This window comes from Suncus etruscus, chromosome 17 (genome assembly GCF_024139225.1).
Source record: "Suncus etruscus isolate mSunEtr1 chromosome 17, mSunEtr1.pri.cur, whole genome shotgun sequence".
NCBI classification, from domain to species: Eukaryota; Metazoa; Chordata; class Mammalia; order Eulipotyphla; family Soricidae; genus Suncus; species Suncus etruscus.
The window spans coordinates 68,870,284-68,896,502 of record NC_064864.1 but is presented as its reverse complement, the minus strand read 5'-3'; the positions used below and the strand labels follow the sequence as shown (position 1 = coordinate 68,896,502).

Genomic DNA, 26,219 nt, shown 5'->3' with positions numbered 1-26,219 from the left:
ACGGTGCTCAGGGATTGATTACTCCTGACTGTCTGCTCAGAAATAGCACCTGGCAGGCACGGGGGACCATATGGGACACCGGGATTCGAACCAACCACCTTTGGTCCTAGATCGGCTGCTTGCAAGGCAAACGCAGCTGTGCTATCTCTCCGGGCCCAGGGCAATTTTTTTTAATTAAATAAGTTCTTTAATTGAATCACAGTGATACGCAATTACAAAGATGTTCATGGTTAAGCTTCAGTCTCACACCCTTCACCAAGACACATTTCCTACCACACAAGTCCAGGCTCGGGAGACCAATTGGGATGCCAGCGCTCTCCCCACTATAATCTCTCTCTAGCCCCCATAGTAGGTTTTTTGATCTTGGGCCACATTTGGCTATGCTCAGAACTTACTCCTACCTCTGTGCTCAGGGGCTACTCCTGGCAGGATTGAGGGACACCAGTAATCAAATCCAAGTTGGCAGGATGCAAGACCTGTGCCTACTTGCTGTACTATCACTCGTGCAATATTATTTTTTGAAGAGCCACATTTTTCCCCTTTTCATTTTCTTGTAGTGTTATGGATCAAACTTTGCACCTGACACAATCAATGATCTTACATAAATGTTTTCCCCCATAACAATCACATTATAGTGGACATGCTGGAACCTGACTTCAAGAAGCTTCCTCTGCTAGCTAGAGACCATCTTTCATGCCTAAACCTCTGACGTTTTCACAGCTGTTTCTTGTGGGGTCCAACACCAACCTGCCCACTGTCCTTAGCCTTTATTTTGTTGCTTTGTAATCAGGAAAAGGCTATAGTGAACTTTTGGCTTAATCTGCAGGAAAGTGTTCTCACAGGTTTGAACTACAGAGGAAAGGTGGTTCTTTTCTAAAGTTCGTGGTGGCTGTTGTAGGCTGAACTGCCATATGCCAGGTGGGTCATGTCTTTTGTGTTGGGGCCACACTCAGTGATGCTCAGGAGTTACTCCTGGCTCTGAGCTCAGGAATCAGTCTATACAGTGCTCGAGGAACCATATGGGATGCCAGGGAAGGAATCAGGGTCAGCCACATGAAAGGTAAACACTGTGCTTTGGCTCTGGCCCCCTCATGTCTTTGATGAACTAGTAGTTGGAACTTGCTCATAAATTCTTTTCCATAGTTTGACCCTTTCTAGCTCAAACTACAAGTAAACAAGCATTACTTAAATTAAAAAAGTATGATGTTGAAGGGACAGTCCAATGGGAAAGGTGTTTGCCTTGCATGTGGCCAATCTGGGTTCAAAACTCAGTATCCCAGGCTCAGTCCCTGAGCCTGCCAGAAATAATTTCTGAGCGAGAGCCATGAATAACTCAAGTATTTTTGGGTATGACACAAAATTCTTTTTTTTTTTTTTGTTTTTGGGCCACACCCAGTAACGCTCAGGGGTTACTCCTGGCTATGCGCTCAGAAGTTGCTCCTGGCTTGGGGGACCATATGGGACGCCGGGGGATCGAACCGCGGTCCGTCCAAGGCTAGCGCAGGCAAGGCAGGCACCTTACCTCTTGCGCCACCACCCGGCCCCGACACAAAATTCTTAAAACAAAAAAAGGTAAATGTGACCCAAAAAATGTTTCTGTATAGACCCCAACTATCCCCAGAGCAAGTTTAAAAATAATTTTTTGGGGGCCAGTGAGGTGGCGCTAGAAGTAAGGTGTCTGCCTTGCAAGCGCTAGCCAAGGAAGGACCCCGGTTCGATCCCCCGGCGTCCCATATGGTCCCCCCAAGCCAGGGGCGATTTCTGAGTGCTTAGCCAGGAGTAACCCCTGAGCATCAAATGGGTGTGGCCCAAGAAACCAACAAAAAAACTAATAACAATAATAATTTCTTTTAAAAGTATGATTATTTAAGTTTCAAATGAATCTTTATTTGCCAAGATTCTCAAACACTTTATTTCATGTCTCTCCTCCACAGATAAAAACTAATACTAGGATTTGTCAGACGGGCTAAAGAAGGGACAGACCCCTTACACGTGAGCTTGGCTAATCCACTGGGGCTGCAACCAGGGAGTGAAATGCGGGTCTGGAAACTGACTCCCCCCACCCCATCCCCTGGTCCAACCCTGTGGCAGCTCCATCAGGTCAGACTCCAGGCGAGGAGCCATCAACCCAGCAAGTGCAATACAGCAGTCACGGGGACCCTTCCACCCCCAGAGAAAAGGACGTCATGTATTTTACGCCTTACTTATTTGGATGATTACAGACTGGTTGTATCTCGACACTCACTGAAAAGGCAACCACTGTAAGCGACAAGGCGCTTTGGGCAAGTAAAACCATCATTGAACGCAAGCCTGAGCTCGAGCCTAAGCCCAAGCCCAAGCCCACCCTTCTCGCCTCTGGGTCCTGCAGATCAAGTTCCTGGGCTTAGTTGGTCCCCACCGGGCCTCTGGGAACCACCCAGACTTGTTTCCTCTCAAAGTTGACTTTGGCCCCTCGATAAAGAGGGTCTCTCCAAAGGCTGCTCTTCTCCTTCCATTTTGAGAAAGTCGGTTTCAAGGCATGATAGTGCAAGAGGTAAGTTTCTGATTTATCGAACATTTATAGACTCATTGTGCTTAGTTTCTGCTTCCCAAATGATTTTCAAGAACAGAAACAACACGGTCCAAGTTTTGCTTTGCCTCTGTTTCCCGGGACACCTAAGAATCGCACCAGAATTAGGACAAGTTGATTATCGTTGAATGATTTTCTGCTGGAAATCAGGTGAGAGGCCTGCGGATCCAAGGACCCTCCAAGTTCTGTGCCCAGGGACAGCCCGGTGGGGGAGACCGGGTGGGCGAGTGCCTGAGAAAGGAAAGTCCTTCTCCCAGATGATGTCCTCCAAAGCTCTCTCTCAGTAACTCTCTTACCCTTTTCCTAGTGAATAACTAAGAAAAACAAAGCGGTGCCCAGTAGAGAGATTCTTCTGTCCCCTCAGATCTGGGAGATCTGAGTGTTCCTGGGGGCCCCACCAGGATGTGCTGCAGCTCCGGAAGACCTTGACTGGGAGGAGGAGTCGCTGTTGGAGGGCTCCGTGGGGTCCATCAAGTTTTCGTAGTCGCTGTCATCATCGGACTCCTCCCCGCTGTCGCCAGTGGCCCTGTGGGATGGGGGCTGATCGGCCCCACTCCCGGGGTACTTGAGTCCGGCACTGGTGGAGGCATAGCTGGAGGAGCCCACGGCCTGAGGCCGTGGCATGAAGACGCTCGTGTCCATGCGGCACTGGCCCACAGTACTGCTCTCTTGATGGTTGGGATGAAAATCAGAATACGGCGGAGGCGGACCTGAGGTGTCAGTGTCGCCTGGGGTTCTTCTGCCCTCCGAGGAGAACCCCGAGTAGGGCGTCCGTGGACTAAATGCAGGGTCCGCATTCTTGGACGGCACCTGCCTGCTTGTCGCTGCATGCTGCAATTCTGCGTGAAGAAGAAGGAGGAAAACGCTAGTATGACCTGTATGTATGTCACTGGGCCCTGGCCACATCTAGAGAAGGGCGGCGACACAGGGCATGCTTAGTACAACTAAAGAATTGGCATGTGCCCCTGTCATCTATGATTCCTCAAGTCCTCGAAGCACCAACCTCACGGAGACAGTCGTCATTGCAATACCGTGTGGGTTACAGAGCTAAGAATGGAAGTGGTTCTGCGGCTGAGCAATAGCACAGCAGGGAGGCCATTTGCCTTGCACATGGTTGACCTGGGTTCGATCCCAACATCCCATAAGGTCCACCCCAAGCCTGCCAGAAGTGATTTCTGAGCATAGCCAGGAGTAACTCCTGAGCACTGATGGGTGTGGCCAGATAAAAAAGTGTGAACAGCCTCATTGTCTTCACTCTGCCATGTCCTGGCCTCATGGGACTCCCAGGCCCCAGGCAGCAGCAGTGTGGGAGTCACTTAGTGACAAGACGGTGACCCCTTGGGACACAGGAAAGCCCAAAGGGATCCCATAGACCCCAACTGCAGGACAGACTTCCCGGGAACCACTGCTCTGGACAGGGACAAGGCCACAGGGTAGCTGGGACACCTGTCACCTCCATAAGCTCAGTCACACTGTCACTCCCACTGCAGCACTGCCGTCACCTGTCACCCATGTGAACAGCTGCAGTGAAGGCAACAGTCCATGGCAGCTCCGGGAGACGCTTGCAAACCAGTGCCCTCCAAGCAGCCTCTGGGTTGGCCAAAGAAGCCTGTCCTGTGCGTCCGTCACATGCTGTCTGTGTGTAGGGGAAACTCACTCCGCGCCTGCTCCTGCTCCTGCTCACTTCTCCGCTGACTGATTTGTCTTCTTAACTTGTTCACTTCTGCTTGACAAGCTTCGACAACTCGCTCGCTCTTTTCCACATCTGCACACACGGCCTGCGGGGAGATGACAGGGACAATCAGACTTCAGAGGAGCCTTTGTCCCTTTGTCCCTTTGTCGGGCTTCAGGCCGGGCTCGAGCCCAGGTGCCCGGGTCAAATGAGACACCAAGGATGGATCAGAACTCTGCTGAACCGAGAGGCATCATGCTAGTGAATTTTGAGTTTGTTTATTTTTTTCCTTAGTTTTGGAGCCACACCCAGCAGTGCTTAGGACTTATTTCTGGCTCTACACTAAGGAATCACTCCTGGAGTGGAGCGGTGACGCTAGAGGTAAGGTATGTGCCTTGCAAGTGCTTGCCTAGGATGGACCGTGGTTCGATCCCCCAGCATCCCATATGGTCCCCCAGGCCAGGAGCAATTTCTGAGTGCAGAGCCAGGAGTAACCCCTGAGCGTCACCGGGTGTGGCCCAAAAAAACAAAAAACAAACAAAAAAATGGAATCACTCCTAGTGGGTTCAGGGGCCCATATGGGATGCTGGGGATCAAAACCAGATCAACTGTGTGCAAGGCCAGTGCCCATCTTACACACTGATCTGTTGTTCCAGCCCCCCCCCCCTATCATTTCTTTGTTGTTGTTTGTGGGTCACACCCGGCAGTGCTCAGAGGTTACTCCTGGCTCTGCGCTCAGAAATTGGTCCTGGCAGGCTCTGACAGACTTGGAGAATTATATGGGATGCTGGGATTTGCAGCAACATCCATCCTGAATTGGCTGCATGCAAGGAAAACCCCCTACCGCTGTCCTATCTCTCTAGGCCCTCCCATGTCATTTCTTAATCTTGTCAAAATGGCAATGCTACTATATAGCTTAAAAATTCTGGAAAAATAGGGACTGGAGAGATAGCAAAGAGGTAGGGTGTTTGCCTTGCATGCAGAAGGACAGTGGTTAGAATCCCAGCATCCCATATGGTACCTCAAGCCTGGGGACGGGCAGGTTCCCCAGGCTTCCACTGGGAGGAAGGAAGCAGCCAAGGCAGCGGGGCCAAGGGACTATGACAAGACTCTTCCTAGAGCAAAGCAGGAGCCAGGGCCTTCTCCAGATCTGGCCCCAGTAAATGGCACTCAGTGGAGTCCCCTCGCATCTCATGGCACCTTGGGCACAAGCGAGGCCAGCTGGCCCTCTCCTGTGAAAGCGTGTTCTGACTCTGGGCCGGACTCCTGTACTAACCAGAGTGTGTCCATAGGAACAGAGGAAGGGCTGGGTAGATACCAGCTGGATCCCAGGACACGGCAGAGAGTTACCTGCACTTTTTCCTGCAGCGCGTTGTAGACCTGATAGATGGCTCTGATGTCCTTCATGACTCCATCCTTGTCGAAGAAGTCAGTACTAGGAACAAGGGAAGGCATGGGACAAGGTCACAAGGACATGGCAGGGGAAGCATGGGACAAGGTTACAGGGACATAGGAGAAGACCCTCTACCCTAACCCTGGATTTCCTGGCCACAGCTGCAAGAAGACGGGGCTTAGTAGTTACCTACTGCCAGAATTCCAGAGAAGGACCCATACCCCAACATGAACCATAGAAACCCTGCACTTCTCAGGGGCCACATTTAGCTTTTGGGGTTTTTGTTTGGCGGGTATTGTTGGGCCCGGCAATGCTCAGGGCTAACTCCTGGCTCTGCACTAAGGGATCACTCCTTGCAGTGCTCAGGGAACCACATGGAGTGCTAGGATCAAAGCTGGTCTGGCCACATGCCAGCCAAGCACCCTGGCCGCTGCAATATTTCTCTGGCCCCCCCCCCAAAAAAACTTTTATGTTTTTGGAGGAAGGGATTGGGGTCACACCTGGTGGTACCCCTGGCTCAGTGCTCAGAAATCACTCCTAGCAGGCTCAGGGGACCATGTGAAATGCTGGGGATCGAACCCAGCCAATGCAAGGCAAGCACCCTTCCCACTATGCTATCGCTCCAGCCCCCAAAACTATCTTCTTTTTTTTTTTTGTTTTTGGTTTTGGTTTTGGTTTTTGTTTTTGGGTCACACCCGGCGGTGCTCAGGGGTTATTCCTGGCTGTCTGCTCAGAAATAGCTCCTGGCAGGCACGGGGGACCATATGGGACACCGGGATTTGAACCAACCACCTTTGGTCCTGGATCGGCTGCTTGCAAGGCAAACGCCACTGTGCTATCTCTCTGGGCCCTTCTTTTTTTTTTTGTTTGTTTTTTTGAATCACACCAGGCAGCGCTCAGGGGTTACTCCTGGCTCTACACTCAGAAATCGCTCCTGACAGGCTCGGGAAACCATATAGGATGCCGGGATTCAAACCACTGTCCTTCTGCATGCAAAGCAAATGCCTTACCTCCATGCTATCTCTCCGGCCCCCAAAACTATCTTCTTGATAAAAATAAAATAAAATAAAATAAAATAAAATAAAATAAAATAAAACAAAATAAAATAAAATAAAAACAGGGGTCAGAGAGATAGCACAGCAGTAAGGCATTTGCCTTAGACGCAGAAGGACGGTGGTTCGAATCCTGGCATCCCATATGGTCCCCTGTGCCTGCCAGGGGTGATTTCTGAGCATAGAGCCAGGAGTAACCCCTGAGCGATGACGGTGTGACCCAAAAACCAAAAAACCAAAAAACCAAAAAAACAACTTTGAGAGGCCGGAGAGATAGCATAGTGGCGTTTGCCTTGTAAGCAACCAATCCAGGACCTAAGGTGGTTGGTTCAAATCCCGGTGTCCCATATGGTCCCCCGTGCCTGCCAGGAGCTATTTCTGAGCAGATAGCCAGGAGTAACCCCTGAGTACCACCGGGTATGGCCCAAAAACAAAACAAAACAAAGAAACCCAACAAAACTTTGAGCCTGAAGAGCAGGTTCATAGGACAGGAGCATTTTCTTTGCATTCGAGTGACCCTAGCCTGGGCCCCCATGCACCAAAGGCACTGTGGCTCCTGTCTCTGATTCCACGCTGTGACTCCCCTGTCCTACCAGTCGACCCTTCATGCCATACAGTATTCCTCCAATTACCTAACTTTTCACTTAGGGTCCCTGGAGGATATTCAGGGAACCACACAGGCCCTGGCTGAGAAACACTGGGGTCTAATCCTAACCCTAACCCTAGATAATTGCTTCCCATCTTCTAATATCCATTACAGCAAATGAGAGTTCACTACCTCCTAAACTCTTCAAGATGGTTAACTAAGAAGTAGTGCTTTCTTTACACTGACTGTATAGAAAGAGGAGGTACAGTAAATGCACCCCATATATACCTCAACACAGGCCCTTTGCCTGGTCTATATTGTGAATTGGGGGACAAAAAAAAAAAGTAGTGTTGCTGCAAGAAAGGGGACACTGTAGCCCCGACTCACCCGTGCTCCTTGATGACTTTGGCATAACTCTGAGATGTGTTGGGCACAGAAGACACTTTGTACTCTTGCTGGCTGGTATTGCCAAGGTTGGGGATTGCAAGGGATATCCTAGGGTTGTACCTGTGCAGAGAGGTGTGTGTGAGGACTGGCCCTGGATGAAGGGCCTCCATGACAAGTGGCTGAGGGGCACCCGGGTCCTATCACACCCCCAAGGCACAGATGTGGGGGAAGCAAGTCCCCGTGGAGAGATCCTGGCAGGGAGAGTACCACAGAGTCTGCAAGTGCTCAAGAAATACCTGCAGATGTGAGATGTTACAAACAGCGTTTCACTCACAATCAATAACGATTCTTTTCTCTGACTTCAATTTATGGTGAATTTCCAGAGGGAAACTTTCTGTGCTTTACTGACACAATCCATGACCATAGATGACTTTTGTTTTCCATAATGAGTTCACTGTGCAAAACCCTCCTTAGCGAGTAGGTGGATCAATTTTACAAATTTGTCTATCATAAAATTCCAGATTTCTAATTCTAGGCAATGAAATTACATTTCCACCGACACCAAAAGGGTTAAGGAGAATAAAAAATGAGCCCTGAGGCATAGGGCTAGGAAAATCTTGACATTCTAGTATATTGATCCAAAACCAATTTTGAGCCACACTGGGCGGTGCTCAGGACTGACTCCTGCCTCTGACTCAAGGATAACTCCTGATGGTGCTCAGGAGACCACATGGGATGCTGAAGATCAAATCTGGGTCGGCCACGTGAAAGCCAAATGGCATCCCACTGTGATCTCACCCTGGCACTCACTTCAAAGACAATTTTCAACGTTGCAACTCACTGACGAGGAAACGTTCCTCTAGCTAGAGAAAATGAGAGGGCCCCTCTTTCAGGATGCCCTCGACAAGGAACCTGAGCCCCTCGCAATGATGTCTCTGCTCAGAGGCTGTCAGGATGCGTTACCTTCGATTTGGCCGAAAGAGAACGTATTCTAATGCGTGTGTGGAATTGTTGGCGGTAGAGATGAAGCTAAAGAGGAGGAAGACGAGATCTGGCACCCCCAGGATACGAGTAAGCTGCTTGTGGATCACCTGCTCCCGGTAGGAGATTTGCTGCTGTGTGTTCCGCCGGAACCGGTACCAGCCGATCACTTTCTACAGCAAACAGGGAAAGGACAGGTGAGAGAGACAGTAGCTTCAAACCTCAGAAGCACAGAATCTGGAGAAGCCGAAACCAGCCCAACACTGTCTGCTTTCCCCGCTGTTCTAACACTCTGGCTGCTCTAAACTTCTTTAAATAGAACAAGACTCAACAGGGCCAGAGCAATAGCACGTAAGGCATTTGCCTTGCACGTGGCCAATGCAGGATGGACCCTGGTTCGAATCCCGGCATTCCAATATGGTCCCCTGAGCCTGGCAGGAGCAAATTCTGAGTACAGAGCCAGCAGTAACCCATGAACAGCACCAGTGTGAACCCAAAACAAAACAACAACAACAAAAATAAATGTCACTGGCAGAGTAAGTCCTACAAAGAGATCTTGGGGCCCCAGAGGTAAACAGTAGGGAAATGGCTTGTTTTATAGCTTGAACCCATACAGTCTCTTGATCATCACCAGGGTCCTGAACATTGTTCTGTGGGGGCCCCAAAAATTAAAGTAAAAATAAATAGACAGTGGGTAGGGTGCTTGCCTTGCACACTGCTGATCTGGGTTCGAGCCTTGCCATAAGTGATTCCTGAGCATTGCTGGGAGTGTCCCCCCATAAAAACATTTAAATAAATGTATACACACATGTGTTCTCTCGAGTCACAGCTGGCAAGTGAAGCCAAAATATGCCCCATGTGCCTCGACCCCGCACTGCATCACTGTCTATATCAGTTGCGTAGGAAGCAGAGAACAGGGAGCAGTTTCCCTACGAGCTTTGCTTCGGTGCCTCCTGTGAAAAGCGACCCCTCCCCTCCATACTGTTCCTGCAGAGACAGAGCATGGCTGGCCTGGGTTTGACCACTGAGCCACATTGCTCCAATAGTCCTTAAAAGCAAATTAAACAGAAAAGTGTGAGAGACACAGAGAAAGAGAGGGCTCTAAGGACTGAAGGAAAAGAGGATGCATCTTCCCTGGGCTCAGTCCTTAGGGCTGGCTCTAGTACCCCATCCCTGTCACAGGAGACCTACCCTGGTGATCAGGTCAGAGTGCTGCAAGCTCCCATTGATTCCATGGGCAAGCTCTAAGAAGTGGGGAGCTCTGTCAACTTTCTATCGGCACCATGACACTGATCGACTTATTTATCGACCAGTTGCCAAAAAGTGTCCAGTCAGTGCAAGGCAAAAGGCTCACATCTTTCACTTGAGTTAGGGCTGGTTTCAGAGCCAGCAAGCTGGTCACCAGGCTTCTGAGAAACTCGCTGGAACTCAAAAGCCTTTTGGGGGACTGGGAGGACCTAGTAACTGAAGCATAATGCTCAGGGGCTATTGCTATTTCTGATTCCAAGATGAATAGGGTGGTGTTTAGGAAACCACATGGATGGGTGACTGGTGGTCCAATTGGGGTATGTGTTTAATCCCCACCCTTAACAAATACTATTAAAAAATATAAATTCCTTGGGGCTTGGGAGGGGAAAAATATAAATTCCAAGTAAAAGGAAGCAGCAAATTCACATCTTTAATCTCAAAGAAAAGTATAAACATTCACCTGAAGCACAAATTTTTAGTGACTCAAAAGAGCAGATCAGGGCCCAGAGAGATAGCATGGAGGTAAGGCATTTGCCTTGCATGCAGAAGGACAGTGGTTCGAATCCCAGCATCCCATATGGTCCCCTGAGCATCCCAGGAACAATTTCTGACCCAAAAAACAAAATAAAATAAAATAAAAAAGAGCAGATCATTCTAATTTTGAGACGTGTGTGTCTGTCGGATCATCTTTTTTTGTTTTTGTTTTTGTTTAGTTCTTGTTTGGAGGGGGTCACACCTGGCAGCGCTCAGAGGTTACTCCTGACTCTATGCTCATAAATCACTCCTGAAAAGCTCAGGGGACCATATGAGATGCTGGGATTCGAAACACGGTCCTTCTGCATGCAAGGCAAACACCCCACCTCCATGCTATCTCTCCAGTCCTATTCGATCTTTTTTATTTGGTTTTTGGGCCACACCCGGCGGTGCTCAGGGGTTACTCCTGGCTGTCTGCTCAGAAATAGCTCCTGGCAGGCACGGGGACGATATGGGACACCGGGATTCGAACCAACCACCTTTGGTCCTGGATTGGCTGCTTGCAAGGCAAACTCCGCTGTGCTATCTCTCCAGGCCCATCGATCATCTTTTTTTTTTTTTTTTTTGGTTTTTGGGCCACACCCTGTGACGCTCAGGGGTTACTCCTGGCTATGCGCTCAGAAGTTGCTCCTGGCTTCTTGGGGGACCATATGGGATGCCGGGGGATCGAACCGCGGTCCGTCCTAGGCTAGCGCAGGCAAGGCAGGCACCTTACCTCCAGCGCCACCGCCCGGCCCCTCGATCATCTTTTAAAAGTCTTTTGTTTATAGGACCTAAGAGATAGCATAACACTTGCCTTGCAGGTGGCTTGACTCAGGTTCCGTCACTGGTACCATACAGAGCCCCAAAACCCACCAGCGCTGTTATCTGAGTCTAACAATAATGCTGTGTGCAGCCCCTAGTTCTGCATGAAGTGAACAGTTGCATCACAGTAGGAGTATACAAGAACCACAAAAGAGGGCTGGAGTCCTGGCCTTAAAGTGGCTATCCTGGATAGAAACCCCAGCACCCCCAAGTGGTCCCCAAGTTCCCAGGAGCAGACTTGAGCATAAAGCCAGGAGTAAGCCCTGAGCACCATCAGTGTCAGCAGAAACTGGATCAAAACAAAATCAGGAAATGAGGTCTGCCTCACGGAGTGCCACACTTAAAAAAAGGTGGGGGAGGAGTGGAGCAGTGGCACAGCAGTAGGGCATTTGCCTTGCATGCAGCTGACCTAGGACAGACCACAGTTTGATTCCCCCAGTGTCCCATATGGTCCCCCAAGCCAGGAGCGATTTATGAGCGCATAGCCAGGAGTAGCCCCTACGCGTCACCAGGGGTAGCTCCAAAACAAGAAAAGGGGAGGGGGTGTTGGAGCAATAACACAGCGGGTAAGGCATTTGCATTGCAAGTGGCTGACCTAGGTTTTATCCCTGGCATCCTATATGTCCCTTGAGCCTGCAAGGAGTGATTTGTAAGTAACCCCTGAGGGCTGCAGGGTGTGGCCCAACTACCCCCCCCAAAAAAGGATGTGTCAGAACAGCTAACTGTGAGCAGTGAGCACTGAAACTGCCAATCTTGAGCCTCTAGTAAGGGGAGCCTGCCCACTGAAGCAGGGAACCCCGGTGAGCTCCATGGCCAAATGTGTGGCCACCAGCCACAGGAGCACAACTCCCAGCACTGCAGCAGCTCCAAAGGAAAGTGGGGAAGAAATTAAAAAAAAAAAAAAAATACTACCTGGGCCTGGAGAGATAGCACAGCGGTGTTTGCCTTGCAAGCAGCCGATCCAGGACCAAAGGTGGTTGGTTCAAATCCCGGTGTCCCATAGGGTCCCCCGTGCCTGCCAGGAGCTATTTCTGAGCAGACAACCAGGAGTAACCCCTGAGCATCGCTGGGTGTGGCCCAAAAACCAAAAAAAAAAAAAAAAAAAAAAAAAAAAAAACCAACTACTACCTAAATTATTTGCCTCAAATTGCAGAGATCCACCAGCTGTCTGTCTGGTCCTAAAATGGCGTGATAAGGAAGGATTTCTTTTCTTTTCTTTTTGGAGCCACACATAGTGGCACTCAGGGGTTACTCCTGGCTCTGCACTCAGAAATCGCTCCTGGCTGGCATGGGGGAATACATGAGATACCTGAATTCTTACACTGTCAGTCCTGGGTCGACCACTTGCAAGGCAAACACCTACCACTGTGTTATCTCTCTGGCCCTTCATATTTGTTTGTTTTTTTTTTTCCTTTGGTTTGTTTGATTTTTTTTTTTTTTTTTTGGTTTTTGGGTCACACCCAGCAGTGCTCAGCTTCTGGCTCTGTGTTCAGAAATTGCTCCTTGTAGGCTCGGAAGACCATATGGGATGCTGGGAATCAAACATCATCTATTGTGGATTGGCTGTGTGTGAGGCAAAAGCCCTACCACTCACTATGTTATCGCTCCAGCTTCAGGAAGGATTTCTAAAACAAAACATAGACATACGCTAGAGTGATAGCACAGCAGGGATCTGGATTTTATCCCTGGTATCCCATATGGTCCCCTGAACAGTTCCAGGAATGACCCCTAAGTGCAGAGCCAGGAGTAATACCTGAGTACCACTGGGTGTGGACCTAAACAAAAGAATACAAAACATAGGCATACCTTTCTCCGATCTTTGAGAATTCTGTCGAGGCTCTCTTCGTTAACTTTGCTTGCATAGTCATAAAAACTTTATTTTTCGAAGAGGGGAAAATAAAAATAAAAATGAGAATCATGTAGGAAGGTGACATAAATGTGTTTCTCACGATACATGCCTGGAATTTATCACAAGATAAATAAAACTAAAAAGAACTAGAGGGCTAGCACAACAATAGGGTGTCAGCCTTGCATATGGCTGACCTGGACTTAAAACCCAGAACCACATATAATCCCCCAAACCCAAGGACCTTGGCTTACTCACAAAATCTGAAAACAATAACAAATAACAAAAAAAAAAAAGAGAGAGAGAGACAGGATCGGGCTGGAGTAATAGTACAGAGGGGAGGACATCTGGTTTACATGCAGCTGACCCATCCCCAGCACCTCATGTGGTCCTCTGCAGCCCACCAGGAGTGATATTTGAACTCAGAGCGAGCAGTAAGCCCTGAAATACATTGGATGTGACCCAAAAAACCAAAACAGAACAAAAATACATAGACAGGAGTTATTTTCTAAGATCTAAGAAAATGCCATTGTCCGGTGTGTACTGGCCAGCTGTATTTCATTCCTGCTTCAGTGCTTGGAGGGAAAGACTACGTCAGTCCAACAAACTCCAGGCCTGACTCACATCTCTGCAGATAAAGAGCACCAATCACAGACCTGAAGAGTAAGAGATCTGCAACCAGGAGCCCTGTCCAGCCAGCTGTCGTTCATGCACCCCAAAGAGGCCTCCAAGGCAGGCCCAGTGTGGAGAGATCATGGCCTCTAGGCCTTTCTGCATGTGCCAAGAGCCCAGGCCTGTTCCCTGCTCACCAGATACTAACTATTATGAATACCTTTCAAAAGTATGAATTAATTTATCCCAGGCTGGAGAGCTAGTACAGAGGAATAGGTAAGCTCGCAAGACTGAGTTGATCCCTGGGAACACAGACAGCTCCCAAGCACCATACAGTCAGGACTAAACCTGAAAACAGGTGGGTTTAGCCCATAAACCAAATTACAGATATAGCATGTGTGTGCATGTGTGTGTGTGGCCCCAAAACCAAAATACAGATATAGTGTGCTGAGAAGGTTCCTACCCTGAACCACTCAAGGCCAAGGTCTCTTCCTACCCAAACCAGTGTCACCCACACCAGTGGCACTCAACAAGTAAGCCAGTGTGCGTGCCCTCAGCTGTTCCTGGTGTTCTAGCTATGACCAATCAAGGGTCTAAATTACATTCCTTTTTAAGCAGCAAATATCTCCTTTGATGAAAACAGAAAAGCTCTGCCCAAGGACATAGCTTACCTGAAAAGTCTGGAACAAGGCTGGTGGTTATGAATTTCTGCAATTGAGGAGAGAAGCACAGCATGAATCACAGAAGAGAAAGGCAACTAGAAGACAGCCTAGAACCAATTTTCTTTCTCTTGGCTTTCCTTAAAATTCTTAACAATATTGGGACCGGAGAGATAGCATGGAGGTAGGGCATTTGCCTTGTATGCAGGACAGTGGTTCAAATCCCGGCATCCCATATGGTCCCCCGAGCCTGCCAGGAGCTATTTCTGAGCATAGAGTGAGCCCTGAGCGCAGCCAGGTGTAACCCAAAAACAAAACAAAACAAAAAGACAAAAAAAAATTTTTTTTTGGTTTTTTGGGCCACACCGGTAACGCTCAGGGATTACTCCTGGCTATGTGCTCAGAAGTCGCTCCTGGCTTGGGGGACCATATGGGACACCGGGGGATCGAACCGAGGTCCGACCTAGGCTAGCGCTGGCAAGGCACATACCTTACCTCTAGCACCACCACGCCTGCCCCAAAAAACAAAAATTTTTTAACAACCTCAGACACAGATCGTCCTGTGGACCCAGCCAAAGTGCTGCATGTTCTCAGAGACAAATCCATGGTCGAGCACAAGCTCTGCTCCTGCCCATCCACGCAAGTCTGAAAGTTTTTTAGAGGGGTACACAGCCCGGAAGGCCCCTGATCCGACCACTCCAACAAAGCATGTGAGCAAAAGTGCCCCAGGTCTATAGAACTGGATAAGAGCTGAGCAGACAGCCTTGTCGAGAAGCCAACATTTCCACACTACAACTGCCACTTGGGCCAGGTGCTCCAGTGGGCAAGGGGAGAGCTCTGGAGTATTAACCTTTTCAAAGTCATGTCAGTGTCTAGGGCAACAATCACCTAGAGGGTAAGTCTGCACTAACTCAGGAGAGGGAACATTTTTTTTCTTTTTCAGTTTTTGGGCCACACCCGGTGGTACTCGGTGGTACTCAGGGGTTTCTCCTGGCTGTCTGCTCAGAAATAGCTCCTGGCAGGCACGGGGGACCATATGGGTCAGCGGGATTCGAACCAACCACCTTTGGCCCTGGCTCGGCTGCTTGCAAGGCAAACGCCGCTGTGCTATCTCTCCAGGCCCAGGAGAGGGAACATTTTTAACAAGAGTCCAGGAGGCTAGGGACAAGGGGTGGTGATGGCAAAAACAATTTGCAGGACTCATTAGAATTTGTTCAAGGGTCCAGAGAGATAGCACAGCGTAAGGCGTTTGCCTTAAACGCAGAAGGATGATGGCATCCCATATGGTCCCCCAGGCTGCCAGGGGCGATTACTGAGCATAGAGCCAGGATTAACCCCTAAGTGCTGCCAGGTGTGACCCCCCCCCCCCCCCGCAAGAAAAAACAAACAAACAAAAAAAGAATTTGTTCAAGGGGCCAGAGTGATGATAGCACAGCGCCTTGCATGTGGCCAACCCAGGACGGACCTGGGTTATATTCCAGGCATCCCATATGGTCTCTTGACCCTGGCAGGAGCGATTTCTTTTTTTTTTTTTTTTTTTTTTTCGGTCACACCCGGAAGCGCTCAGGGGACCATATGGGATTCTGGGATTCGAACCACTGTCCTGCATGCAAGGCAAACACCCTACCTTCATGCTATCTCGCCAGACCTAGGAGCGATTTCTTTTTTTTAATTTTTTATTTTTTTGGTTTTTGGGCCACACCCGGCAGTGCTCAGGGGTTACTCCTGGCTGTCTGCTCAGAAATAGCTCCTGGCAGGCACGGGGGACCATATGGGACACCAGGATTCGAACCAACCACCTTTGGTCCTGGATCGGCTGCTTGCAAGAAAAACGCCGCTGTGCTATCTCTCCGGGCCCCTTAGGAGCGATTTCTAAGCACAGACCAGATGTAAACCCTAAGCACCTCTGGGTGTGGCCCCAAATTTAAAAAAAAATAAAGAAAAAATATTTGATCAAGGATTGTGAGGTGTTTAGAGGCTTTTACATTTCTCTTTTGTATCTGTTCTCTCTGCCTGCCTTTCCACCTCCCCCCTTTTAGGAATGGGGTTGCTGTTTGGATCTGAATAAATGGGAGGCAAGGCTGAGAAGGAAGGGCCTTTTGCTGCTGGCAAGCTAGCTCTCTATTTTTTTGGAGCAGCTGACTAGTGGCTAAAGGGTTTTGGGTCTGACCTTCTTGCCTCTTTTTTTTTTTTTTTGGTTTTTGGGCCACACCCAGTGGTGCTCAGGGGTTACTCCTGGTTGTCTGCTCAGAAACAGCTCCTGGCAGGCATGGGGGACCATATGGGACACCGGGATTCGAACCAACCACCTTTGGTCCTGGATTGGCTGCTTGCAAGGCAAACGCTGCTGTGCTAGTGCTATCTCTCCGGGCCCCTTCTTGCCTCTTTTTACACTCTTGTCTGTATTTGTTGCATATCTATATGACCGGAACTGCTTCCCCGGTCCTTGCTAGTTAGGGAATGGGAATTCCCTTTCCCTTCTGGGAATTGTCGGATAATCAAATCTCAACCCAACTCCCAGTGAAAATCACATTACAAAGGACGTCTGAGTCAGTCCTAAACTCTGGACACAGGATCTGAACACAAGTAGGCCCTCAGGGGTTTCTGTGAGCACAGGCCAGGGGTCCCTGCCACCAAGGCTACTTTCTCAGGGAGCCCAAAGTCACACCCCCGGACAACTAGCACCTGGACTACAATGGCAAACACAGCAGATGGAGGTGCATGACATTGGGGCACAGGTGCCTATCAGGGGCACCACTACAAACATGTGGGGCCATTTAAGCTGCCTGTTCAAGTGGCCAGCTCCTCTAACATGCTCGCTTCATCCCCATGCAGGCTCCTCCTGGGCCCACAGTGTGTCTCGGACCCCTTCCTTTAAACTTCTTCACCCAGGGATGCTGCTTCTCTTCCCTCTGCAGTGCCTTCATTGGTTGGGGCTACCTTGCCCTGGGCACCTCCAGCTTCCCAAACGGTCAGTATGTGTCCAAAGATGCCAACGCTGAGAGGGCAAGGTCTGGGCTTCAGCTAAAAGCTCTGAGGGAGAAAGCATGGAAATACTGCTCTGCCTAGGTACCTAGGGGTCCGACAGACACTGGGGGGCCAGAGCAAGGACAATAGACAGGGAGCTGGCCCTGCACGAAATCAACCCAATTCAATCCCCGGCACCACATATAGTCCCTGAGCCCTGCCAGGAACAATCGCTGAGCACAGAGCCTGGAATAAATCCTGAGCTCCTCCAGGTGAACCTGCCCAGTTGAGTCATTCAAGATGGTGCCATCAGAAGCGAAGCAAGAAACACCAAATGCGGTGTCCCCAACATGAACCCACAGTTCGGCTCTTCTCCAGAGGCTTAGGAGGCCCATAGGGCGCACGGCCACCATCTTGTGCTTATTTTTTCAGAAAACAATGACAATGATAATAGTTAGGATAATAAGGATTAGTACTCTGTCCTGAGAGACACAATCATTTCCAAATACAATAGAAAGTAGCTAAGAAATTAAAGGCTGTAAAGCTTTTGCCATTTGTTTGTTTTTGAGTCACACCTGGCAGTGCTCAGGGGTTACTCCTGGCTCTGTGCTCAGAAATCACTCCTGGCTGGCTCGGGGGACCATACGGGATACCAGAAATAGAACCAGTGTCCACTCTGTGTTGGCCATGTGCAGGCAAATGCCCTGCCACTGTGCTATCAATCTGGCCTGAAGCTTTTGTTTTTGTGGAGCTTTTGAAGGTTGTCACAACACTGGGTCACAGGCTCATTCTATTGGTGCTTCTTCACCTCGAGAGTACCATGGAGGTCAGGAAGAGGGGAACCAAGAAGTAGAGTTTCCTCCCTTTTTCAGCTATACCCAGCAGTACTCAGTGGTTACTTCTGGCTCTTCACTTAAGAATCACTGCTGGGGGCCAGAGAGGTGGCATGGAGGTAAGGCGTTTACCTTTCATGCAGAAGGTCATCGGTTCGAATCCCGGCGTCCCATATGGTCCCCCGTGCCTGCCAGGAGCAGTTTCTGAGCACAGAGCCAGGAAAAACCCCTGAGCACTGCCGGGTGTGACCCAAAAACCACAAAAAAAAAAAAAAAAAAAAAGAATCACTGCTGGAGGTGGTGCAGCGGTAAGCATTTGCCTTGCATGTGGCTAACCTAGGCTGGACCGCAGTTCGATCCCCTGGCATCCCATATGGTCGGTCCCCCAAGCCAGGAGCGATTTCTGAGCACATAGCCAGGAGTAACATCTGAGCATCAACCAGTGTGGCCCAAAAAAACAAAAACAAAAACAAAAAAAGAATCACTGCTGATGGGGCCAGAGCGGTGGCACAAGCAGTAGGGCATTTGCCTTGCATGACTAATCTATAATGAACCACAGTTCAATCGCCTGGCGTCCCATATAGTTCCCCAAGCCAGGAGCAATTTTTGAGTACATAGTCAGGATTAACTGCTAAGAATAACCAGGTGTGGTCCAAAAACAAAACAAAATAGCTGGTGAGTCTTGGAGACTCTAAAGGGTGCCAGGTATCAAACCTAGGTTGGCTGTGTGCAAGGCAAACACCTTCCCTACTTTACTACTGCTCCAGGCCCTAAATTAAAACATAATTGGGAAGGGTGTATAGCAATTGGGCACCAGACATTTGCCTTACACACTGCCAACATGGGACCACCCAAGTTCAAACCCCATCATCTCATATGGTCCCGAGCCTGCCAGGAGCAATTTCTAAGCACAGAGGCAGGAGTTACCCCTGAATGCCAAAAGATATGGCTCAACCCCCCCCCCCAATTTTTTATTTTTATTTTGGTGACAACCAGCAGTGGTTAAGGCTTCCCTCCTCATGGCTCTGCTCCCAGAGATCACTCCTGGCTGACTTGGAGGACCCTATTAAGTATTGGGGACCAAAGGCTGGTCAGCTACATCAAAGCAAAAGCCTTCCCTGCTGCTCTATTGCTCCGACCTCTCTATTAGAGGATTTTAAAGAGTTAAAGACTTGCCAGAGAGACAGAACAGTGGTAGGGCGTTTGCCTTGCATGTGGACACCCAGAATGGACCCAGGTTTGATACCGGGCATCCTATGTGGTCCCTGGAGCCTGCCAGGAGCGATTTCTGAGCAGCAGAGTCAGGAGAAACCCAAGTGCTGCTGGTATGGCCCCAAAACAAAACAAAACAAAACAAAGACAAAAATGAAAAAACAAACAGAAAATCCAAAGAGTTAAGCAAACATAAAAGCAAGAGCCAATTGCAGGGAACAGTTACTAGAGGCTCTTCAGTTACTCGACGTTTCTTGGTCTATCAGGAGCCGATCCTATGGTGAAGGGGTTTTTCAGTTTTGCTCCTTCAGCGGCAGCACCTTTCCCTTCCCCACCACCTTCCAATCCTCCCCATGGCCTCTCAGTCCACAAGCTACAAAGTTCTAGAAAGCTACAAAACACATGCTGGCCCCTCCCTTGAGGACTGGGTCACAATTCCAGCAGCTTCTTGCACAAGGCTGTGCCCCTCTGAACTGCTGCTACCCTGGCCTCCTCCACGAAGCCTGCTCAGCTTTCACCCACCAGCATTTCCTTTCCACCTGTAGGAACTCCTATTCCCTACCTAGGGCATTCACATCTGCAGGATCCAGGATTCTTTCTTTCTTTCTTTTCCTTCCTTCCTTCCTTCCTTCCTCCTTCCTTCCTTCCTTCTCCTTCCTCCTTCCTTCCTTCCTTCCTTCCTTCCTTCCTCCCTCCTTCCTTCCTTCCTTCTTCCCTCCCTCCCTTCTTCCCTCCCTCCCTCCTTCCTCCCTCCCTCCCTTCCTTCCACCCTCCCTTCCTCCCTCCCTCCCTCCCTTCCTCCTCCCTCCCTCCCTCCCTCCCTCCCTCCCCCCCCTCCCTCCCTCCCTCCTCCCTCCCTCCCTTCCTCCCTCCCTCCCTTCCTTCCTCCCTCCCTTCCTTCCTTCCTTCCTTCTTCCCTCCCTTCCTTCCTCCCTCCCTCCCTTCCTTCCTTCCTTTCTTTCTTCTTTTTTTTGCTTTTTTGGGCCACTCCTGGCTATGCCCTCAGAAATCGCTCCTAGCTTGGGGGACCATATGGGACGCAGACCTCTATGGTCCCAGGGTCCAGGATTTCTAAAGATTCACCCTCCCTGGGCCAGAGGGTGACGCTAGAGGTAAGGTGTCTGCCTTGCAAGAGCTTGCCTAGGGTGAACTAGGGTGAACCTGCAGTTCATCCCCAGCGTCCCATATGTTCCCCCAAGCCAGGAGCAATTTCTGAGCTCATAGCCAGGAGTAACTCTTGATCATCAATGGGTGTGGCTCAAAAACCAAAAAAAAAAAAAAAAAAAAAAAAAATCAACTCTCCCTTTTGCCCTAGGCTGGGGAAGGAGGCTATCCAGGCCTCATTCACACTTCAAAGAATGAGTGTCCCCTAGGGGCAGGAGAGATAGCATGGAGGTAAGGCATTTGCCTTGCATGCAGAAGGTTAGTGGTTCGAATCCCAGCATCCCATATGGTCCCCCGAGCCTGCCAGGAGCGATTTCTGAGCGTAGAGCCAGGAGTAACCCCTGAGCACTGTCGGGTGTGACCCCAAAACAAAACAAACAAACAAACAAAATGAGTGTCCCTACTCTGGAGAGAGGCTGGGGGTGCAGCAAGAAGAGCTCTCATCCCCACCTTTATTAAGAGGGGTCTGAGAGGCACAGAAGAATGATAGCATAGCAGGGAATGCACTTGCCTTTAATTCCCAGTATCCCATATGGTCCCCCAAGCCTGCCTGGAGTGATTCCAGAATCAGGAGCAACGGCCCCAAAACAAAAACAAACCCTGCTCACCTTTCCCAACCTTCTTTCCATCAATGGTTTGAGGTACTCCTTAGAAGGCCAGGTGGGTATAAGCTCATGCCAAAAATTCAGGGGCCGGAGAGATAGCATGAAGGTAGGCCATTTGCCTTGCATGTAGAAGGATGGTGGTTTGAGCCTGCCAGGAGCGATTTCTGAGCATAGAGCCAGGAGTAACCCCTGAGCGCTGCCAGGTGTGACCCAACTCCCCTGCCCAAAAAGTGAGATTCATCTGCAGACATGAGTTCCTGCTTTCAGGAATACCAAGTTCCAGGGCACGTGGTGTTGCAAATAATCACCAGGAGCGGTGGGCTCAGCTCTGAGAGCACTGAGACCTCGACACATGTTCACACAACAAAGTGGTTAAGACTCAGGGACAAGGCAGTAGGTGCCTCAGGACACCGTCAATACAAACAGAATCATGAGACACAGCAGAGACTAGACTCACCGATCACTTGCAGAAATTCTGTGTTGCTGATCTGGGAGTCACTGATGCTGAAGGTCTCCTCCTGTCTCACCTCTCCCAGCAGGAAACCTTCCTAAAAGCAAAGCAACAGGCATCAGGAGATAGACACAGAGAGAGAGGAGAGAGAGATGCAATTTTCTGTATAGAATTGACACCTTTTTCATAATCAATCATCCCTTAGAGCCACTTAAACTAGCAAGTCAGATGGAAGCACCTACCAGAGGGGAGCTGACAGACTGGAAGAGAGAATCCAGAATGAAATAAACAATTATCTTAATCCCTTCAAGTATTTCCTGTCTTGTTTTGCTTTGTTTTTAATTTTGGGGGCTGGCACACCTAGCAGTGCTCAGGGCTTACACCTGGTTCAGAATTATTCTGGCGGATTCAAGGGATGCTATGGGATGCTGGAGGTTGTACCCAAGTTGTCTGTGTGCAAGGTTAGCATTTTCCCTGCTATCCTATGGCTCCAGCCCCTAGCTTTGTCTTTATAGAGCAGGGGTCTCAAACTCAATTTACCTGGGGGCCACAGGAGGCAAAGTCGGGGTGATCCTTGAGTGTAAAGTCAGTAGTAAGCCTTGAACATTGGGGGGTGTGACCCAAACAACTAAAACAAACCAAAACAAAAAATGATTCCTCTAGGGCAGGGCCACAAAATGTTGTACGGAGGGCCGCAAATGGCCTGCGGGCTGTGAGTTTGAGACCCCTGTTATAGAGGCTTAGACTAAAGCTAAACCAAATGGAGGAAACATAGAACTTTGGGGATGCAAATAGAACCCAGGGGTCGAGGAGACGGACCTTGTGCATGCAAGGACTGGAGTTCGACTGCTGCCACATTGTGGCCCTTGAGCAATGCAGGGCCAGGCCCTGCTGACCTCTAAGCAACCCTAGGACCAGCACTGAACTATCTGGTCCAATGGCCCAGTATCAGCAGGAATGGTCCCCTTAGCACTGCTTGGGAGATATAACCCCCCAAAAAAAAGACCTGTGTACAGGTCTGAGTAAGACTGAGTAAGACTTACATGGTTGCACATGAGCAACTAGTACAACCAAAGGGGTGTGACCCCCCCAATGTGTAAGTCTCGCAGTTAGTGTCTGACCCTAGGCAAGCACCAAACAAGCATGGGTGACCCAAGATTGGCACAACAAAAAGAGGGAGGGAATGAGTGATTTAAGAAAAGAGATTTTTCTAGTTCTACAATCTTGAACCACCAGATTTCATCAATACAAATGTAAGATACCAGCTCCTTGGGGCCAAAGTGATAGCACAGCAGAGAGGACATTTGACTTGCATGTGACTGATCTGGGTTCAATCCCAGGCATCCTATAGAGTCCCCGGAGCCTACCAGGAGTGATTCCTGACTGCAGAGACAAGAGTAACCTCTGAGCACCACCGGTGGCCCAACCTACCCACAAAAAAACAAAAACAAAAACAAAAACAAAAAAAACAGCAAAATAAACAGTTTCCTTGGAATTGCAGATAAATAACAATTGCTTTTATGTAATATTTGGGATTTACTTATTCTAAAAACTGATTGGCTCTGAGATCTGGGATCTCCTGGGGCCTGGTATTTGACCTGGCAACCAAAGTCAAGAGTGTTGGGCATAGAACCATATAGCACAACAGGTGAAGGGCTGTCTTGCTCATGGAGAATTCAGATTCAAGCCCGAACACTCTGTTCAATCCCCAAAGTTCTGCTAGGAGTGATCCCTGAGCGCAGAGCTGGAACACATCCTCAGCACAATGGGTGTGACTTGAAAACAAACCAACAAAAAAATAATTAAAAAAATTTTTTAAAAAGGAGCTGGAATGATAGCACAGCGGCAGGGTGTTTGCCTTGGACACAGACAACACAGAATGGACACATGTTCAATTCCTGGCATCCCATATGGTCCTCCGAGCCTGCCAGGGGCGATTTCTGAGCACAGAATCAGGAGTAACCCCTGAGCACCGCCTTGAATCTGGCCCACACAGGATGAATCCCAGTTCGAATCCTGGCATTCCATATGGTTCCTTGCAGAGCCAGAAGTTAACTCCTGAGCGCTGCCAGGTCTGCCCCAAAACCAAAGAAACAACAAAAAAAAAAGTCAAACATGATATCAAGACAGTGTACAGGCAAGTAGGAACAAATGAAATGCCAGAGATGAGCTGCCACTTTGTGGCAAGAGCCAGCAATAATCGTGTGGGACTAATTCCGGCCTACAGTTACTGTTCACTGTTCAGCAAGACTGCAAAGTAGAAGAATAAAGCCTGACAGCATGAAACTAATGTGGAGTTCAAATATTAGCATCCACAAATACTTTTGTTGGAAATCGTCACCTCCTTCATGTATTGGCCTGTGACTAATTCCTCCTGACAAAGCTGAATATTTGCAAGTGAGCAGTGGGTCCCTAAAACAGTCCATAACAGGCCCTTTTTCCAGAAAAGGGAGTGCTATTCCAACTCCACAAAATCAGCAGTCCTTTCACTTTACTAGGTTGCTGGCCACACAAGCCGGCTCTTCAGGACTGTGCCCACCTTGGTGTTAACTGTTGACTCCCTGGTGCTGCATGGGGGAACCATGTGGTGGCCAGAGCTAGAACTTGAGGTCCTGCATGCAAAGCTTGCTCACAACCAACTGCTCTCTCCAGCTCCAAAACCACAAAGCAGAAATAACCACGCACTCACTTCATTTTTTCTTTTTTTTTTTTTTCCGCTTTTGGTTTTTGGGCCACACCCAGCGGTGCTCAGGGGTTAATCCTGGCTGTCTGCTCAGAAATAGCTCCTGGCAGGCACAGGGGACCATATGGGACACCGGGATTCAAACCAACCACCTTTGGTCCTGGCGCACTCACTTCTTGTCCTTCTTGACTGAACAAAACAACATTTGCCTCAAGCCTAGTACCTTGCCTAGTAGAGAAAGACATTAACAAACTTGCCCCTGAATTACACGAATCAATCATCGCAGGCACACACACACACACACACACACACGCACACACCCCTTTTCCAACAGGTAGCTGCTTCCTTTTACAAACACCTTGCCCGATCCAACACACACACACACACACACACACACACACCCCTTTTCCAACAGGTAGGTGCTTCCTTTTACAAACACCTTGCCCGATCCAACACACACACACACACACACACACACACACACACACACACCCCTTTTCCAACAGGTAGGTGCTTCCTTTTACAAACACCTTGCCCGATCCAACACACACACACACACACACACACACACACACACACACCTTTTCCAACAGGTAGCTGCTTCCTTTTACAAACACCTCGCCCTATCCAACACTCTCAGAAGCAAAGGTGAAGAAGCGTTACTCTAACTTACACTCCACTAGGACTGTCGTCAGTCACCTACTACAATAGGAAACTGCAAGCCACCACCAAGGGGCCGGCTGCACCGACCTTGGAATGCTGGACTCGAATGGCTTCTAGGGCAAAGAATACAAGGGTGGGGGGAAGGTCCAAAAGGTGGGGGGTCGTCCCTCGCCTTCATAGTCCATCAACACTGGCGAGTTTAAAGGCCACGGGGCTTAAGGGCTACGGATCTCAGGATGCAGCGCCCGGTGAGATCAGCTCTTCTTCCGGAAGCTAACAGCGGCACCAGACCAAAATCCTCCTCACTGGCCTCTGGAGGCAGATTAATCCACTGCAAAGGGCGTCGACTCAACGGCCAAACTAAACATGGACTTTTATTAAAAAGGGGAACAAGAGGCCAGAGAGATAGCATGGAGGCAGGGCGTTTGCCTTGCATACAGCAGGACTGTTTTTCTTTTCTTTGGTTTTTGGGCCACACCCGGCGGTGCTCAGGGGTTACTCAGGGGTGTGCTCAGAAATAGCTCCTGGCAGGCACGGGGAACCATATGGGACACCGGGATTCGAACCAACCACCTTAGGTCCTGGATCGGCTGCTTGCAAGGCAAACGCCGCTGTGCTATCTCTCCGGGTCCAGGGCTGTTTTTCTAATCCCGGCACCCCATATAGTCTCCCGAGCCTGCCAGGAGCGATTTCTGAGCGTAGAGCCAAGAGGAACCCCTAACGGAGCGCTGCTGGGTGTGACCCCAAAACCAAAATGGGGGGGGGGACAAGGAAGCTCGTTGCACAGAGATCAGTGGCCCGTAGTCCCCAGCGAAGGGTGGGGCAACAAGAGGCGGACGGCTGCGGGCACTGTCAAGCCGCAGATTCGGGTCGGGGGCGCCCCCACGCCGAGGGGCTGGACCCTCAAGCGACTCCCGAGGTCAGAGGCCGGCTCCGCACCCCGGGACACTCGGCCGGCCGCACCCACGCCCGGCTGCCGGGCTGACTTGCGGGTCTGCTCCCGACACTCCGGCGGCGCGGGACGTGGGGATCGCGCTCGGAAAACCCGGCGCAACTGAGCCCACACGGCCCGCCCGGTCCGCTAGCGACTCGGCCGGCCCGGGAGCCCGAGCCAGAGGATCCGAGGCGACAGTGGCCCCGACCTGGCCGCAGACGCCGGCCCCGAGAGTGAGGCCGGGACCCCGGCGGCCGCGGCCCGGCGCTCGGCACCTACGTGGTCGGCGTTGCTGTTGGCGCTGTGGAAACACACGGCGCTGAAGGTGTAGCCCGAAATGGAAGCCGCCATGATGAACGCTCCA

The 26,219-nt window shown here is 49.9% G+C and overlaps 1 protein-coding gene and 1 pseudogene across 1 annotated transcript; one reads left to right on the top strand and one right to left on the bottom strand.

The window, feature by feature from the left end:
• Positions 1 to 1,862: 1,862 nt before the first annotated feature.
• On the bottom strand, positions 1,863 to 26,219 carry ABRAXAS2 (abraxas 2, BRISC complex subunit). Its single transcript, XM_049764488.1, has 9 exons — positions 26,135 to 26,219; positions 21,582 to 21,672; positions 14,356 to 14,392; positions 13,033 to 13,099; positions 8,623 to 8,813; positions 7,660 to 7,779; positions 5,592 to 5,676; positions 4,227 to 4,347; positions 1,863 to 3,408 (listed from the first exon to the last, which is right to left on the bottom strand). Exons 1-9 carry the CDS (start codon positions 26,204 to 26,206, stop codon positions 2,930 to 2,932), a joined length of 1,263 nt encoding a protein of 420 aa, XP_049620445.1. The 5' UTR covers positions 26,207 to 26,219; the 3' UTR covers positions 1,863 to 2,929.
• Positions 7,462 to 7,609, top strand: LOC125995646 (uncharacterized; annotated as a pseudogene).